The sequence below is a fragment of the Equus asinus genome, chromosome 2 (assembly GCF_041296235.1).
Source record: "Equus asinus isolate D_3611 breed Donkey chromosome 2, EquAss-T2T_v2, whole genome shotgun sequence".
Taxonomy (NCBI): Eukaryota; Metazoa; Chordata; class Mammalia; order Perissodactyla; family Equidae; genus Equus; species Equus asinus.
Window position 1 is genome coordinate 759,980 of NC_091791.1, and position 19,236 is coordinate 779,215.

General features: G+C 51.2%; 1 protein-coding gene across 1 annotated transcript in view; it reads right to left on the reverse strand.

Annotated features, from left to right (window-relative positions):
* Positions 1-9,353: 9,353 nt before the first annotated feature.
* Positions 9,354-19,236, reverse strand: part of ADGRA1 (adhesion G protein-coupled receptor A1) — a 40,887-nt gene continuing 31,004 nt past the window's right edge. The window contains exons 6-7 of the mRNA XM_014856857.3: positions 13,244-13,342; positions 9,354-12,488 (exon numbers count right to left, since the gene is read on the reverse strand). Of these exons, the coding sequence (XP_014712343.2) occupies positions 11,267-12,488; positions 13,244-13,342 (1,321 nt within the window). The 3' untranslated portion in view covers positions 9,354-11,266. The remainder of the gene's footprint in view (positions 12,489-13,243; positions 13,343-19,236) is intronic.

Sequence of the window (19,236 nt, forward strand, 5' to 3'; positions counted from 1 at the left end):
GCCATGACTTGGTGGTGCCCCCGTCTTCTTACTGTCTTTCCTGACCAATCTACTCACTCTCAGCCCCCTGCCCTCTGTCCTGCAGCACCTCCCTCCTGCATCGCCTCTTCTGCACCCCTTCAGCCCGTCTCCCTGCCTCAGGCCGCAGCTCTCCCACTGACCTCTCTCCTGGCCAGTGCTCAGGGCAGGAGCCCCTGATGGACGCTTTCTCCTGCAAAGCCTGCTCTGCGCCGGTCTCTGGGCCCTTTTCACACCCAGACGCTGTCAGGACTTTGTCCTGTTCTTCTGAGCCACATCTCGCCGCCAGATGGGGACTTGCCCCTGTGTTAGGGCACGCAGTCGGCGCTCAGCTTGACCAGCATGCGTGCTGAGGTGAATGTAGCAGGGGTCTTCAGAGCTGTGGCTCTTGTTTTTCCTAAAAAATTTTTGAGAAGCTGTCAGACCACTTTCCCATTCCGAAGTCAATATCTAAATTTTTTTTAAAAATAAAAAAACGTAAATAATTGCAAGGAGTGTAATTTCTGGTGTGGTATAAATAGCGACATTTTGAAATAAAGCTGTTAGTCACTCTTGTAAATTTATCCAAGAAGCTAAATACCAAAGTGGTTTTGATATCCACCATCAATCTTTTAGAAAAACCCACAGAAACAAGTTCTCTTTAACAGTCAGAAATCTTCGTCATAACACCTTTCCTTAAACTCATTATAGTCATCTAATTTTGGCCAGAATTTTATCCTACTGTGATGTATTTCTATGCTTGAAAGTTTCTGTAGGTCCCTCGTCACATTTCTTTGCAACAAATGCACGTGTAAGTTTTAATAAATCCAATATTTAATGAATAAAAAAATTAAACTTTTTTTTTGTTTCCAGTGACTCTAAGACTCATTTTGGAGTATAGAAGTCTTTGGCAAAGAAAATGACTTTCTCTTGGAGGTGGGGGCAAGCAGACAAGGATGGTGGAGCACTGACCTGCTTCTGCAGGGGGAGCCTGAGCCGGCCTGTCCCTCTGGCTGCTACTTTGTAGCTGTCACTGCAGCTGTTGCTTTGTTTCTGCTCTCTGGCTTGCCTTGTCCTGCCCTGTTCTCCCTGTAGGGGGCGCTGAGGGCTCTGGAGAGTAGGAGGAGCCCCCTCTCGCTGTTCTCCCCTTGGGGCGGGGGCGGTCTGTTGGGTCCTGTTTTCTCCACACTCCCAGAACCAGCATGTGAAGCTGTGCCCACTTGCCAACCCCCCCACCCCTACCTAGGCCTGGGTTCCAGGTTCTAACAGCCCCACGCCTTTCCCTTTGCACACCCACCCCAGGTGCGGAGGCTGCTTCCTGCATTACTGTTCCCAGGGAACCTCATGCTCCCTTTTTGCCCTCTAGCCCTCTGATCAGCCCTCCTCCCTCTGAGGTGCCCTCCTCCCTCTGATTCACCCTCCTCCCTCTGATCAGCCCTCCTTCCTCTGATCAGCGCTCCTCCCTCTAATTGGCCTCCTTCCTGTGATCAGCCCTTCTCCCTCTGATTGGTCCTCCTCCCTCTGATTTGCCTCCTCCCTCTGATCAGCCCTCCTCACTCTGATTGGCCTGCCTTCCTCTGATCAGCCCTCCCTCCAGCTCTCTGATCAGCTCTCCTCCCTCTGATCAGCCCTCCCTCCTCTGATCAGCCCTTCCTTCAGCCTTCTGATCACCCCTCCTCCCTCTGATTGGCCCTCCTCCCTCTGATCAGCCCTCCTCCCTCTGATTGGCCTCCTCCCTCTGATCAGCCCTCTCTCCAGCCCTCTGAGCAGCCTCCAACGTCTGAGAACTCAATCTGGGAGCTTCTCTGCTGAAGTAACTTGGTGTGGCTTCTGCTTTCCCATGGTCCAGACCAGTGTATTTCCTTTCACTCACAGATGTTGCGTTGATCTGCCATCTTGTTGCAATCACACAAATGTACAGCGGAGTCGTAAGCTTGGAGCGTGAGCGAACTCACAGTTCCAAGGAGGCTGAGACGCAGAGGGAGCGAGAGGGGTCTGCCTCCCGGTCACACACTGCCCCACGTAGTCTGCGCAGTCAGCGTGAGTGCCCACCTTGCCTCCTGGGGCAACTGCTCTGGACACGATGCTTCTTTGCGTGCTTGGGCGGGAAGGGGTGAGGTCATCACGGACAAGCGTCCCCAGGCCTGCCGCCCCACTCCGTCACTGCCTGACTGGGAGTACTGGCTCCTCACACTTGGAGAGCTTGAGAAAGACCAGGGTTCTTGGGTGGAGCCAGGGCAGGGCCCCTGTTAGAGGTGAGTAAGGGGACCGGCGTCCTCTTGTTCCTGAGGACAACCCCACCCCCCCCAACTCTGATTTGACGCCATCACTGTGAGCACAGTCTCTCTAACCCTGATGGCGGAGCTTGCACCCTCTGGTGGTCTTTGCTGCCCCTGTGAACATCCTGGTAAGCTCTTGGCCCAGGAGCTCAGAGCTGGGCGTGAGGGCCGTGGGTCCACCAATGAGATCGGGCATGGATGCCCGTTCAGTGCCAGGAGACGCCTGTGAGCCTGCCTCTGGCGGGACACAGACCAACTGTCAGCATGTAGGGCAGCCAACCCCAGCTAGTAGGCATCACAGCCCTGGAGGGCAGACACGGGGGTGCCAGAGAGTGGCTGCTGGGACACGTGCAGTGAGCTGTCAGTCGTGGCATCTGTAGAGAGAAGGGCAGGGCACGAGGGGCGCCCCTCAGGTCTGTCACAGAGTGGACGGCAGGGAGCGTTCCACCCCAGTGCCTCCCGGAGCCGCCTTCCAGTAATGGACCCCTCCCGCGCCGCATGGTGGTCACTGTCCTGCGTTTATAGGATTATTGCTGTGCTTTTTTTCTTTTTTAATATAGTTTTACCACCTAAGCATTTGTCATTAAATATATAGTTTCGTTTTGCTCATTTTTTCCTTTTTTGGCAATTTGTATAAATGCAATCACACTGTGTGTATTCTCTTTTGTGTTTGGCTTTTCCCCCTCATAGTTTGCAAGATTGAACCTCATTATTCTGGGTGGTGGGAATTTGTTCATTATTGTTACTTGATGGTAGTAAATAACACGAGTTCACCACAGTTTCCCTTCCCGCAGCGGCCGGACATTTGGGTTGTTTCTTGATCAGGATGTTATGAACAAGGTTGCTTGGGACGTGTTTTGTTCAAGTTTCCCATTACACATGTGCCCGTGCTTTTGCTGGGTCTGTATTTACACGTGGAATTGCTGGGTCGGGTGACAGGCGAATGTTAAATTTTGTATTTTCCCCCGTGTAGGTGTCCAACTGACCAGGCTCCACTTATTGGAAAGAGTCTCTCGCCTCAGCTTTGCCATTTTGATTTCCATCACGTGAAGTGCGCCCATGTGTGAGCTTGTGTCTTTTCCATTCCACTTGTCCACCTTGTAACAGTACTGGCCTGTCAATAACCTAGAAGTCCCGATGTTCGAAGCTTGCCCCTCCCTCCCTTTTCTTCAGGAGCCCGTTGGCTGTTCTTAGCTCTTCGTATTTCCATACACATTTTAGACTCAGCTTGCCGTGTGCCTGAAAAGTCTTGTGGGGGTTTGATTGGGAGGGCGCTGAATCTACACATGCACGAATCTTTATGAGGACGGTCTTCTAACCCTTCACCATGAATATCTTTCTCTATATTCAGGTTCTCTTTCAGTTCTCTCAATAATATTTTACAGTTTTCTCTGAGGAGGTCTCAGGTATCTTTTGTTCTATTTATCATGAATGTTTGACATTTTGTGGTGCTATTGTAAATTGTATCTTTGTAAAAATGTTTTCTGTTTAGCGCTGGCCTGTAGGAATGAAATAGGCTTTTGTATAAGAACCTTGTATCCAGCAACCTTGCTAAACCTACTTAGTAATTCTAATCTGTAGCTTGTTTGGGTTGCCTCCTCAGCAATCGCACTATCTGAGAATAACAGCAGCTTGACCTCTGCGTTGCCCATGCCAGGACGCCCAGGGCAGCCTCGAGCAGAGGTGTAACAACAGTCCTCTCTGTTGGTTCCCGGGGGAGATGGCAGGCTCGCCCGCTTCACCAGTAAGTGTCATTTTGCTGTAGGCTTCTGTAGATTGATGACGTTCCCTTCTATTGCTAATTTGTGAAGAGTTCTTTTAAAATCACAAACAGACGTTGAATTTTATCAAACACCTTTTTTCCTTTTAAAAATTTTGTTTCTTTTTTCTCCCCCAAGCCCCTGGGTGCATAGTTGTATATTCTTAGTTGTGGGTCCTTTTAGTTGTGGCATGTGGGATGCTGCCTCAGTACGGCTTGATGAGAGGTGCCACAGCCACGCCCAGGATCTGAACCAGCGAAACCCCGGGCCACTGCAGCGGAGCGTGCGAACTTAACCACTCGGCCACGGGGCCGGCCTCTCAAATACCTTTTTCTGCCTCTATTAAGATGACTATATGATCTTCTTTATTCTGTTACTGTGTTAGATTATATTGATAAATTTTTAGTGTTGAACTAATTTTACAGTCTTGGAGTAAATCCACCCGACTGTGATGCATTATCTTTTGCAAATATTGCTCGATTTGCCCTGCTGGTATTTTGTGGAAGGATTTTTGCATCTATTTTCACTGGCTGGTAATTTGTCTTTCTCATGGTATCCTCGTATCAAGGTTACGCTCACTTCATGAAACAATTGGGATGTATTTCTTCTTTTTCTATTCTCTGGAAGAATTCTTGTAAAATTTATATGATTTCTTCCTTAAATGTTTAGTAGAGTTCTCTGGTGGAGTCATTTGCCCCTTTGGACCTGAGCCTTTTTTTTTTTTCTGTAGGAAGGTTTTAAATTATAGATTCTATTCTTTTTGTTTTTAATTGAAGTATAATTGACATATAACATTATGTTAGTTTCAGGTGTACAGTATAGTGATTTGATATTTGTATGTATTGTGAAATGATCACCACAACCAGTCTAGTCACCACCTGTCATCATACATGGTTACAAAACTTTTTTTCTTGTAATGAGAACTTTTAAGATTTACTCTCTTAGCAGCTTTCAAATATGCAATACAGTATTATTGACTATAGTCACCAGGTGTACATTATGTCCTAGAACTTAGTTATTTATAACTGGAAGTCTGAGCCTGACTCCCTTCATCCATTTCACTCACTCCCCACCCCCACGCCTGGCAACCACCAATCTCTTCTCTGTACCTATGAGTTATGTTTCGTTTTTTTTTGTTGTTTTAGATTCCACATATAAGTGAGATCATACAGTACTTGTCTTTCTCTGTCTGACTTATTTCACTTAGCATAATGCCCTTGAGGTCTATCCATGTGGTAACAAATGGCAAGATTCCCTTCTTTTTTATGGCGGAGTAATATTCCATTGTACGCATATACAACATTTCATCCATTCATCATAAGATCCGCATTATTTGATGTTAATATAGTCATACCTATTTTTTTTAGCATTTTTGTTGCAAGTCTTTTCACTCTTTTATTTTTAACCTTCCTATAACCTTGTATGTAGGATGCAGTTTTTATAAATGGTACTGTATAGATATAGACATAAATAAAATCCAGTGTAACAATCTTGTGTTTTAATTGGGGTATTTAGTCCATTTATATTTAGTTCAATTACTGAAAAATTTGCATTAAATCTACCATTTGTTCAGTGCTTTCTGTTTTCCTGCTTGCTCTGTGCTGTTTCTCTCTTCTCTCTTATTTTGTATTGATTAATTATTCTCATTAGTTCATCTTCCTCTGTGCCAGTTTGGAAGTTTATTCAGCTTCTGGAATCCATGGCTTGTGTTTGAGAATCAGTCCCAGGAAGCTCTCAGCTGTTGCTTCTTCAGGTGTCGCTTCAGTCCGCTCTCTCTCCTGCTGCAGCTTCCATCACCCCTGTGACAGGTCTGCTCGGATTGTCTTCCCTCTCTTTCATCCTCTTGTCTGTTTTTCCTTTTTATACTTTATTCTGGATATTTTGATATGGTCTATCTTCCAGTTCATGAATTTCCTCTTTAGCTGTGTCTAACCTATCATTAAATCCATTCATTGAGGGCCTGGCCCTGTGGCTGAGTGGTTAAGTTCACACATTCTGCTTTGGTGGCCCGGGGTTCACTGGTTTGGATCCTGAGCATGGACCTAGCGCAACTCATCAAGCCATGCTGAGGCTGCATCTGACATAGCACAACCAGGGGCACTCACAACTAGAATATACTAGAATATACAACTGTGTACTGGGGCGTATGTATGGGGAGAAGAAAAAAAAGAGAGAGATTGGCAACAGATGTTAGCTCAGGGCTAATCTTCCTCACCAAAACGTACACTTAAAAAATACCAGTCCATTCATTGAGTCCATTCTTTCAGGTTTTTTCCCAGGTCTAGAGTTTGTTTATGTTAAGTTTCTTAATGGAGTTTCTGATTCTCTGTCAGAATTCTCAGCCTGGCCCCTTCTGTCCCCGAGTGGTGAGCCAGTCAAGCGTGGCGATGTTGACGCGTGTGTCTGAGTGCTCCCTCAGGGGCAGCCCTGTGCATCTTTTTCTTTTCTCTTTTGCTTCTGCTGGTTTTTATTTATGCAGCATTTTTCCTTTGGGTGCCTAGATATTTAAAAGAGTGTGCCAGCTACTGTGTTTGCGAATATTCTTGGACGTAACTGAGGACTAGGGAAAGCTCACCTTCACCCAGTGAGGATTTTAGTTTCCTCCTTTGGCACTGTTTGTGCTAAATATTTTAAAGTAAATTCCAGACATAACTACAAAAAGTAAATTATGTGGTATACTAGAGATTGGTAGAAAAATTGATAGAGATTGGAGGAAAATAAAGCACGCTAGGGGATGGGGGCGCCCGGGGTGAGGGTGTGTATGTGACAATGAGGGAGGGGCTCCCAGAGGTAACATCTGGCCAGTTTCTGTGAGGAGGTGAAGGGGTGACCCTGCAGACACTTGGGGAAGTGCATGCCTGGCAGAGGGACAGCAGGTGTAGGGGCCTGGAGGAGGTGTGTCTGGCATGGAGAGGGCACGAAGGCCAGAGTGAGTGGATGTGAGAGCAGAAGATGGTGTCAAAGTGGTCGCAGGAGCTTGCCTGATGTTGGACAGCTCGCCTGTAAAATGGGTGTCCGTACGAGTTTCCTACAGCTTCCATGACAAACTACCACAAACTGGATGGTTTTAAACAGTAGAAATGGCTTCTTTGACAGTTCTGGAGGCTGGGAGTCTGAAATCAAGGCGTCAGCAGGACCACGAGGCAGGGTTGGTTCCTTCTGGAAGCCCTTGGAAAGACTCTGTCCCATGGCTTCTCCTGGCCTCCGGGGCTGCCAGCAATCCTTGGTGTCCGTTGGTCTGTGGACACATCACTGCAGACTCTGCGTCTGCTGTTACCTGGTCTTCTCCCCTGCGCCTCTGCGTGTCCGTGTCTAAATTTCTCTCTTTCCATAGACATCAATCATCTTGTGTTACATCTGCAAATATGTAGTACAATTTCCAAATAGGGCCACATTCACCGGTGCCTGGAGTTAGGGCTTCAACGTATCTTTTCGGGGGACACAGTTCAACCCACAACAGTGTCCTCCGAGCTGGTCTTATAACCATAAATGTCAGTGCAGTTACCGGACAGACGTGGTGTCTCCCTGGCAGCCAGGTAGTTCTTCCTGGTTAGTCTGGGCTGATTCACACGAAGGGCTCAGGTGTTGAGCAGAGCCCTGGGCCCCCCAGCCCACTTCCTCCCAGCTCTGGAGTGTCTGGGCTATTTCTCAGGCTGGGCTGCCACTATGCCCATTGCAGGTTTAAGGACTGAAATCCACGCAGCTTTTTTGGTTCTCACTGTGTGCCACTCATGAATGATTTCTGCCAACAACAAACGCAGGCCTGGGCGGCTCAGGGCCTGACTTTGAGGAAGGGAGGTCAGGGCCTCAGTGGGACCTGCTTCTGGGAGAAGAGGGGCTGAGATGAAGCCTCCAGTGCGTGTGCGCCTGTGTGCACATGCATACATGTGTGTGTATGCACGTGTTCCTGTGTGCATGTGCATACATGCATGTGCGTGCACATGTGCCTGTGTGTGCCTGTGTGTGTGTTTGCATGTGCCTGCACGTGCCAGGCTCTCCCATGGAGGCTTGTCCCTTATGTGTCTCTGTGAGCGTGTGTGTGGACACGTGTGCTTGCACAGGAGTGTCCAGACACAGGTGTTTGTACATGCTTGCACCTGAGTGTGTGTGTGTCAGCCTGCCCCTCTGCCCCTCCTCCCTGGGGTTGCAGGTCTCTGGTGGGGACCCCTGTCTCCCATCCCCAGGGCTGCTGGACGCCTGGTCTCTGTGCTGTGCAGCTGGGGGTCCCGGGCTCTTCTGCCCACAGGCTTTTCAGGTAAGCACCCCTGTGGCCTGTGCCTGACCCTCCCTGCTGGACAAGCCACAGCCCCCTGGTCACCCACTCGAGACCCTGGCTCCCTGTCTAGTTGGTCCCCACAACCTGGGACCCGCCCCTCCTAAATCTTATTATTTCTTGAATCCACTTCTGCCCCCCATCCTTGCTCCTTCCCTGCACAGCCCCTGGACCCTGCCGTGCAGCCTGTCAGCTCTCCGTGCCCCCGGGCACAGCCTTGCAGGCCTTCTCCCGCTGGCCACAGGAAGCGAGGCCTCTCTGGCCAGTAGGGGGTGCAGTCCATTCCCAGGGGGCTTCCGTTCCATTTCCTTTTCTGTTCCTTGGCTACAAGCTTGCTCTGACACAAACGTGTTTCTTCCTTCTGGATCTAAGTGAGTGAGACGTACCTTCAGGGGCCACAGACACCTGCTCCTATGAGGGACGTGTGCCCTGGGAGCCTGGGCCACATGGGCCTGACCTGCAGGGCTGCCCCCACAAGGGCCATGTGGGCGAGTCGCCAGAGCCGTGAGTGTGGATAAGTAATCTGCTGGTAGTAACTGTGAAAGTATGAATATTTATGCACACTTAAAGATAGAGTGAATTTAAAACAATGTTACTGTCCTGGGGAGGGAGGGGAGGATGTGGCAGTGGCCTCCTCAGCGCCAGGTGGCTCCATGGGACATCCCTAGAAGAGGGAAAGGCCCGTGGCCAGCACTGGCCTGGGCCCACGAGAGCAGGACACAGCGGAACTGATGCCCGCCAGCCCAGGTCCTGTGTTTTATGCAGCAGCCCAGTGAGGCGGGACTGGGGGCAGCAGAGTGGCTGGGGCGTGGGCCACGCCTGGCTTGCGGAGGAGGGTGGGATCCATTACGGGGGGACCCCCTCCGTCGCCGCACCTCTCCTGCCATCTTCCCCACCCGGAGTGAACCTGCCATTCCGCATCCTTCTTATTCCACGTGGATGCTCCTATACTGTGGTCATGCTGTGTATCTATACTGTGAAAACATTACATACAAATGGAATTTTTCACAACACTGTTGCCAAGTGGACTCAGGAGGCTGAATCAAGATTGAAGCACGCCAGGTTTAATATTTGCTGTTGAATTTCTTTGGTTTGAATGGTGAGGCGCACTCTGTTCTGCCAGGGTGCCGAGGGCAGGGAGGGTGGTGGACCCCCCTGGGAGGGTCCAGGGAAAAGCAGCCTGGCCGGCTCCCCGGCCCCACCCTGGGTCCCAGGGCATAGAAGGGGGCCAGGTGCCAAGGTGGGCCCGCCCCCCATCGAGGGCAAGAGACACACGTGGATGCTATTAACCAGCCTCACAAAGGGCGACAATGCAAAATACTGTATTTCGTTGACAGTTCTGCATCTACAGCGTGTACACAGCACAGCCTTGGTCTCTGGTTCATGTTGGCTACGGAAGCAGGTGAACAGGTCGGGCAGTGAAGGCGAAAGGAACCGCCGGTGGTCATCCGGTTACTCTGTGAGGTTGCCTCTGGGTGACCTGTGAGGACACACGGGGTCCGTGGCAGGTACAGCACACCACGGTATGTTAGAACGTCACTATCAGGTTTCCAAGAATCCTGGGAAGTGAGGCTCTGCGTGCTCAGATGCTGAGCGTCGGACTCTGGGACACCCCGACGCAATCCCCACTCCTCCCAGGTATGCGTCAGGAAGGGTCTGCTCCGGGTGCAGGCCCCCCGCCCAGACGGCAGAGCACAGTGGAGAGCCATGGTGATGATGTCTGTGCAGTGCAGTGAAAACTCAGTGCTCGGACGGCTGGAAAACACACCACCTGCATGTGCACGATGTACTGTGCATGCGCATGTGTGGTGTATTGCTGCCTGCACTGCATGTGTACGCATGCATGCACAGGTATACGGTGTATTGTGCATGTGTGGTGTGTACACACGATGCACACATGCACATAGGCGGCATGTGCACACGTAGTGTGAGCATGGACAAGGGCACGTGTGTGCATGTGTGTGTGCACATGTATCTGCACGTGTGCCACAGACCTGGAGGAGGAAGGGAGGGTGGACCACTGTGCTCAGCCTCACACGCACGTCCCTCTGAATGTTCAGGCTTTCTGCCTCTGTGGGGACCCACGGACCCCTCCGTGGGCTGGGCCTCCTGCTTCTGCAGAAGTCCCACTGGAATCAACATCTATCTTCCGAGTCAAGACTTCATATCCAGATGTTCTTGGAAAGGCCAGCTCCTCTTCTTTTTGGAGCAGGGAGCTTTATTGTTCCCAAACGTGCACTTTGGGGCAGCATCCAGTCCTGGCGGCAGCTGGCTTTGGAAGTCAAGTCTCCGTTGAAGGACACGTGGGCATTTCCAAAGGCACAGGCTGCTCCCTCTGCCCACATGCCCCCGAGGGCAGCTGGGTGACCCAAGATCGGTGACACTCTCAGGCCTCGGGGGCCGGGGCTGCATCCAGGATGGGGCTGAAGGTGGAGGCGGTGCCGGGCAGAGATGCCGACATGGTTCCTGTGACTCAGACATGGGAACAGCAGAGGGGCCTCAGCAACTGCTCAGGTCCAGGCTGCCGGCCCCTTGGAACAAAGCTTAACAGAACACACATTAAATGCTAGGGGATACCAGGGGTGCCTCCTGCCATGGCCAGGCCCACCGCAGCCAGGCAGGCAGGGCCCCCAGGAACCTAGCGGGGCCTGAGGCATTTCCTCTGATAGAACCTCGCTCCGTCTCTGGGCTGCCTGGACACTGGGTGCTGCAGGACTGTGGATGTGGATGGCCCAGCTGACCTCAGATTAGCTGAGGCAGACATGGCCCAAAGCGTCTTCCTGTTCGGTCCTTCACAACAAAGGGTCAGTGGGGGTTCCGGCCCCTTTTGAGAGGTTTGGTCACTTGGTGACCCCCCCGCCGACCTCCCACGGAAGAGGGCCCCACTCTGCTCTGACTTGTCCAGGGCACGGTGGTGAATGGCCGTGTGGGCACAGGCATGGTGACGCAAGGCCTGGCTACACAGTTGTCTCATTCTTCCAGGGCCCCGTCCGGATGTTGCCTGTGCCATCGGTGCTGTAGGGCACGGCCTCGTGCATGTCACCCTTGAGCAGCCCGTTCTGGCTGGGGCTGCCAAAGGGCAGGGACTGTGTCCTCCGGAGCATCTCGAAGTGGGCCGGGCCATGGGCCACCTCCCTGCCTGGCCGTGGGGGGCAGCCGAAGAGCGTGGGGCTGGCGTCGCCACCCTCGGGCTGTCTGACCAAGGGGAAGGGGTCACCCTGGGAGCAGCAGGCCATCGTGTGCGACCCTACTGGGCCCTCAAGTGAGCTGGGGGGGCTGTCCGTGCGTGAGCTGTGGGGGCTGCCGTCCAGACTGGACGGGATGTGGTAGGCACACTCCTGCTCAGCTGCGGCCGCCCCGAGCCGTCTGAAGTAGTGAGGCTTAGTTCTGCCCTGGAGGCACCTGTGCAGGTGCGGGTCAGGCCCGCAGGCACCCTCCTCGTGGACGTGGATGTGGGCTGCGTCCTCCATCAGCTGCTCACAGTGCATCTTGGAGCAGCAGGGCGTGGCTGGTGACAGGCAGCTGACATGGCTCTGGGCAGCCTGCAGGTTGGTCATCTTGCAGTGGCCGGCGGGCAGGTGGCCGAAGGACCGCGGCTTGCCAGGACATGGTGAGTCCTGCAGGCAGGCCGCGTGCCCCAGTGCGTCCCCGTTGGCGTCAAGAGCAGGGTGGGTGCTGAGCTTTGCGGCATGGGCGTCCCCGCGGGAGGGGCAGCAGGACCACCAGCAGTGCCACACGTCGTCCCGCTTGGCGCAGTGGTGGATGAGCACGAAGAGCCCCAGTGTCACACAGAAGGCGCCGTACAGGCAGCTGAAGACCATGTCCAGGAAGTGGCCCTGCGACACGGCCAGCGCCCCGAAGGTCCACGTGGCCGCGAACAGGAACAGTGTGAAGGCGGCAGCCCGCAGCTGGGCCTTGAAAGAGTGCTCGTTCTGCAGCAGTGAGGTGGCCAGGGCGTCACAGGTGGGCGGGGTGACCCGTGGGGCCCTGGGGCTGTGGCCGGCCTCGGGCCCCGCCAGCCGCTGCTGCTCCTCCGTCCGTTCCCTGAGCTCGTACCTGCGTTCCGGGTGGCGCCGTAGCTGGACGTAGGTGCCAAGGAAGTACACGCAGGTGACCAGGGCGATGAAGGTGGCTGGCCCATAGAAGGCACCCAGGCTGGGCTCCCAGGCCATCCAGCAGCTGTGGGAGGACAGCAGGTCAGGGAGGGGCTGCTGGGGGTCTCTGTTCCCCTGAGCTCACTGGGACAAGGATGTCTCCTGCTGCGGGTGAGTGAATTGTGTGCTCAGGAAACAGACACGGGCCCAGTGGGACACGGGATGGAACCTGCAGTGCCAGGGTCATGACAGCGTGGATGGGTTGGGGGTGTGAGGGGCACAGGCGGGAGCCAGGCTGCTGTCCGAGCCGTCTGCCCGCCCGTCTCTGGTGCTGCCTCTTCTCCCTCCTCAGTAGCACCGGACCTGGGTGCCCAGTGTCCCGGAGAGAACAGGGCCAGGTGTCCCACGGGGCTGGCCTTTTAGAGGTGACTGAGGAGGAGGAGGAGCCAGGGAGGGCACTGGGCTAGGGGCATGGCTGGGCTCTGCCCTCTGAGCTGCCTCGGTGCTGCTGCCCAGTAGTCGCTTGTCCCTCAGGCCCTTCCCATCTCAGAAGAACCAGCCCACGAGCCCGAGGAAGAGGTGGGTGGGAAACTGAGTCTGTTGGGGGGACGTGAGGTGTGGGCCACCAACTTTTGTCCACTGTCACCACATGGACACCTGGTATGGTCATTGGTGGTGTCCAGGGCCTGTTTCAGTCTATCGTCTATGAGTGGCCATGAGGGGCGGGGGTGGCCCCGCTGGACGCCTCCTGCCGTGAGTGGCCTGGGTGTGAGGAGGCGCTCCTGGGCAGGAGCGTCGGGCCCGGTGCCACCCTCCACCCCCTTGACACCCGGTACTCACTATGCTGAGTCCTCATCCTCCGTCCCATAATTCCCGATGTTTGTGGCGGCTGTGACCCCACAGATGATGAAGGGAACCCCTCCGCTGATGAGGTAGAACCTGAGGGAGCACAGGGCCCACTCACTGCCCCTTGAAACCCACCTGGGACCCCCAGGGACAGCACCGTCTTTCTAGCTCTCCTCAAGGCCGAGGAGGGTCGGGAGGAGGGGCTGCTGCCGGGCCAGGCTGCTCCTCTCCGCCTCCTCTCCTCTTGCCCTCCACCCCTTCCCCTCATCTTCCTTCTCCTCCCCTCCCTCCACCCTTTGCCCTCCCTCCACTCCTCCACTCCTCCCTCCCCTCTCCCCACCTTCTCTCTTCTCGCCCTCCCCTCCCCTCGTCTCCCCTTGCCCCGGCTCGCTGGCTCCTGCACCTGTGCAGAGATGACCATGGGCAGATCCAGCACACAGGGGGCAGGGGAGGCCCTGGGCTCATGTAGCAGAAATAACCAGAACAATATGAAGCCCCTGGACAGAAGTGGGACCCTAGTGGGCAGGGCTGTGTGTCTCATGGGGGACTGTATGGGACCCTAGCGACACCCAGGCTCCCTTCAGGTGGAAGCATTCATCCCACCAGGCACAGGTGGCTCTCAGCTGAGTTCCCCTCTGGGAACAGCCCTCCGCCAGGGCCCAGGTCACACTCCTTCTGGCAGGCAGGCGGCATCCGGTGAGCAGCCAGCACACATACTTTAGGCCAGCCTGCCTGATAACCTCAGAGTGGAAAGCTCAGGGTGGCTGTCCCAGGCCCTTCTTGGGCCCTCGAGCCTTCGTGCACTGCCTGGCAGTCCAGCTTCTCAGCTGCTCGGGGCAAATTCTGACATTCGACCCTTCCCCAGGAAGACAGTGATTCATCTGGACAGGAGCTGGCCCTGCTCTGGGCACAGGCTGACTTTCCTGTCCAAGAGGCCTCAGCCGACAGATCCATCCGAGGGCGTTCTGTTGCCCCACCACTGACACAGGATCTGAGGGACGTGAAGACCAGGAACCACCAAGCACGTATGCCCTGGGCACCTGGCTACAGAGCATGGTGGTCATCACAGGCAGTGACGGGTGGTGAGTGATGGTCAGCCTCCGGGTGGCGACTAAGGGGCCACTGAGAGACCACCACCCATGAGAGAGGCGCTGTTCTCCACTCAGTGCAATGGCACTACGTCCCTCGAGGGGAAGAACAGGGGTCCCAGGTCCACAGGCGGGAGCAGGGTGACCCTGCCTAGGGTCCCTCACGACGACCCCTGGGGATTCTATATCTCGAGAGCAGATACTTCTGAATGAAGGGTAAATAAAGACATATTCTGACAAGAATAAAACAAAGAGAATTTGTCGTCAGCTGACCTGCACTTCAAGAAATGCCAAATGAAATCCTTGAGGTTGAAGGAATGTTGTACCAGATGGAAACTTGGAGGAATGAAGAGCATCAGAAATGCTAAATATAAGGTAAATATAAAAGATCTTGTTTCCTCTTAATTTCTTTAATATATATACGACTGTTTAAAGAAAGAATTTAATGCCTGTGGAGTGTTAATGAATGAGGGTGAAATATGTGGCGCCTGAAGCATAAAGGTGGAGGGAGATGGTCCCATACAGTTGCAAGGTTTCTAATATATTTTATTTATTTATTTATTTATTTATTTATTTATTTATTTATTTATTTATTTAGTGAGGATTGGCCCTGAGCTAACATCTGTTGCCAATTCTAATATATTTTACATGAAATAGTACAATCTTCACACTAAACGGACTGTGCAAAAGCTGTGTATTTCAATCCCTAAAGGAACCACAAAAAGTCAATAGACAGAAAGCTCATCGATAAATTCAGATGAAATTTTAAAAAACATTAAAATAATCCAAAAGAAGGAAGTAAAAGATGTAAGGAGGAACAGAAGAAAAAAAAAAAAAGACAGAAGGAAGTAAAAACAGAAAACAAAGAGCAACATGAAGAGCCAGAGTCACCCAGTCAAAATTCTCTACATTCTAATGGGCTAAACACTCCAGCGCAGAGGCAGAGGTCGTCCAAATAGATTAACGACAAGAAAGCAGGGCCCAATTACACACTGTCTGCAAGAGAAGCATTTTAAGTGTAAAGACACAGAGAGGTTGAAAGTTAATGGATGGAAAAAGCTATTTACACAAACTGTGAGCCAAGAAGGTAGGTGTGGCTACACCAACACCACATAAACAGACTTTAGGGGAAAGAGAGAGGCATTTCATGACGACGTCTGTGTTGGCTCACAGGAAGACATGACAACCATGAATGTGTGGAGGCCTGAGAAAAGGCTCAATATGAGAAGGAAAAATAGGTAAAATTAAAGTGAGAAACAGACAATTCCAAGATCAGATTGGTGGTTTAACTCCCCTCTCTTAGCAGCTGACAGAACAACCAAAGAAATAGGACATCTGAACAATAACGTGAATCAGGTCGCCCTAACTGTTCTTTCTAGAACATCACACCCAATAACCGCATAGCTCTTATTCTTCTCCAGTGCATGTGGTCTATTCACCATGACAGATGGCATGATGCTCCAAAAGGACTGAAGTCGCACGGAATGTGTTTTCTGACCACTGAAATCAAACTAGAATTAATAACAATAAGATAACTAGGAAAACCACAAATACCTAGAAATGAAATGACACACTTCTGAATAATCCACGGATCAAAGAAGACATCACAAGAGAATTTGGAAAACATTTTAAACAGAATGATAAAGAAATACAACATAATATTTCTGGGATGCAGCTAAAGTAGGGCTTAGAGAGACATTCATAGCTGTGAATGCTTCTGTGAGGGAAAAAGGTCTGCAGGAACCTGAGATTTCATCTCAACAAGGCAGAAAAATAAAAGATCAAAGCAACTCAAAGTAGCCAGGAAGAAAGTGATGATAAAGGTAGGAGCAGAAATAAATTAAAAAGGAAAACAGAAAGTAGTGAAAATTACCAAGCCAAAAGTTAATTTTCAAAAAAAAAAATCAATAAAACTATATACACATAGCTATGCTGATCAAGAGCAAAGAGAGAGAGAACATAAATTTCTAGCATCAAGAGAGTTATCAACACTTGTCCCACAGACATTAAAAGAATTACTGTATTATAACTGCCTGTTGACAATTCAGAAACTGATTTGAAATGGATAAATTCCTTGGAAAAAAATACAACTTACCAAAATTGTAGCAAAAAGAATTAGAAATCCGAATACCCTATGTCTCGTAAAAAGACTGACTTCAATAACCACATACATCTAACAGAGAAACTCCAGGCCTGGAGAACATCACTGGTATCTAAGGAAGAGATGACACTGATCTTATAGAAGCTTTTCCAGAAAATAAGGGAGGAGGGGATACCTCCTGACTCAGTTTACAAAGCCAGCATAAGCTGATACCAAAACTGGACAGAGACATTTGAAAAAGAGTTAATTTATGCCTTTGTGGAAATTAACTAAGGAAACCTTAACTAAATTGGAGTCGGGAAGGCCTGCAGGGGGAGCTGTCACCCCCATCCCACAATGTAAACGACACCAAACAGGAACAGAGGATGCTCCACCTCTGACAGGAAGTACAACCACTTTACTGTGAAGGAGGATTTCTCTCCCAGCAGCAACAGCCCAGCCAATGAGAAACACCACAGCCCAGCCAATCAGAAATGCCGCAGTCCAGCCAGTGAGAAATGCTGCAGCCCAGCCAATGAGAAACACCGCAGCCCAGCCAATGAGAAATGCCACAGCTCAGCCAGTGAGAAGTTGTTGCCACCCTGAACTGTTACTCTCCCCCAGAGGACTTTCCTTTAGGACAGCCCCTCCCTGTCCCCCTTTTCTCTATAAAAGCAGCTCCCTCCTTAGATCTCTGGTTTTGTCTATGGTTCATCATTGCATGCACATCCTGAATTGTAATTCTTTTGGCTATTCCTGCATAAACTTATTTTGCGGGTAAAATTACAGGTGAGTTTGCTTCTAAAGTTGACACCTTAAATATTCCTAATGAACACAGACACAAACATCTCTAATAATATGTTAGCAAATGAAATCTAGGACTTTATGAAAAGGATAAAACATCACGACCACTTAAGTAAGATTAATCACAGAAATGCGAAGTTAGTTTGTTATTCATAAACATCAGGCCAGTAGTTCTTCATATAAACACAATAAGGAGAAACCATGTGACCATTTGATAGATGCAGTAAAACTATTTGACAAAAGTCAGTACACATTCATCATAAAAAAAGGCAGTAAATTGAATAGACTGAAGTCTCCTCAATCTGCTAAGAAGCATCAACGGAAAATCCACAGTCAGTGTCCTACTTGATGAGACATTGAATGTTCCCCCGAGATCAGGAGCAGGACCAGGATGTCCCTCTCCCCAGTCCTACTAAACATTGTCCTGAAGGCTGCACATTGTAACAGGCAGCAAAGAAATCAAGGCACCCGTGATGAAGAAGTGGATACATTCCGGTTTGCAGACAACATGATCTATTACATGACAAATGCCGTGGAATCTACAAGATAGCTACTAGGATGAATAAGTGAATTTAGGAACATTGCAAGGTTAATACCCAAAAATCACTTATGTTTTTATATTAGAAGGAAAGCAAAAAAGCTATTTACAATGACATAAGACCATAAGCTCAGCGGTTTCTTTCTATCTTTCTTCCTTTGGTGAGGAAGATTGGCCCTGAGCTAACATCTATTGCCCATCTTCTTGTTTTTCTCCCCAAAGCCCTAGCACATAGTTGTATATCCTAGTTGTAAGTCATTCTAGTTCTTCTATGTGGGACGCCACCACAGCATGGCTTGATGAGCAGTGCGTATGTCTCTGCGCTCAGGATCTGAACCTGCAAACCCCGGACCACTGAAGTGGAGCACACAAACTTAACCACTTGGCCATGGGGCCAGCCCAGATTTTTTATTTTTAAAGTTGATGAATTTATTCTAATATTTATATGCAAATGTAAAGGACTAGACTATCCAAGCCATCTTGAAAATGTAACAAAAAGATGGAGGAGTCACATTATCTGACTTCAAGACTTAGGACAAAGCCATTGTAATCAAGACAGTGTGGTCTTGGAGAGGAGACCGACAAGCTGATGAGAGATGCTTTGTCCTGTCTCCCTGAGGAGAGAACAGCTGAGCACTGAGCCCCCCACCAGGGGCCCGCTCTTCTTGGGCCTCATTTGCTCAGAAAGCATCAGGAAACACCAAAACCCAAGTTTGTTAAGGCAGCATTTTCAGCCTAATGACAATCAAAGTGACTGATGATCAAGCCCCTCTAAGCCCCTCATTGGACCAGACCCCAGTCCTCTCTGCCCACTGCCTCTCCAGGCTCAGCCCCCAGTGCTCGTGGCTGCCTAGGGCCTCCCATTTCCATTTCTGTCCCTCTGCCTGGACCCCTGGCCTGGCCCTTCCTGATGGCTCTGCCCCTCCTGTGGCTCCAGGCACGACTCACCTCCTTGAGAAGATGCTCTATGCCTGTTGTGCCTTGTTTTACTCCCTGCACATCTGAGGTCACCCTGCTTGTCCTCCACAAAGGCGGGGACCTCACCCCCCACCCCCGTACTGCTCAGAGAGCTCCGAGCGCGTTGCAGGCGCACAGCACATTCATCTGAGTGGTAGTGCCAAGTCTCTGTTTTCATACAATCTTCACTCCTTGCAGGTGAAAACAGGCGCAGCGGGGCAGGTCCTGAACTTGCCAGAGCAGCTCAGTGGCCGTGAGCTTGAAGGGCGTTTCCGCAGCTCTGAGTACGAGCAGGCAACCTCCACAGCCGGCAGGGACGGATGTAGGAAGGAAGGCCATTTGACAAGGAAACAGGCCAAATGAACAGGATGCCGCCACAGGCGAGTCTGGCCTGAGCGAGGGGCCAACCCAAGGGCCAGACGCTCCAGAGTTGCTCCTGCTGAAGTGGTGGCACTGGAGGGAAATGAACACAAGTGTTTGCAGACTTGGCGTTGTCTGCATGTAAAGAAGGGAAAGAAAC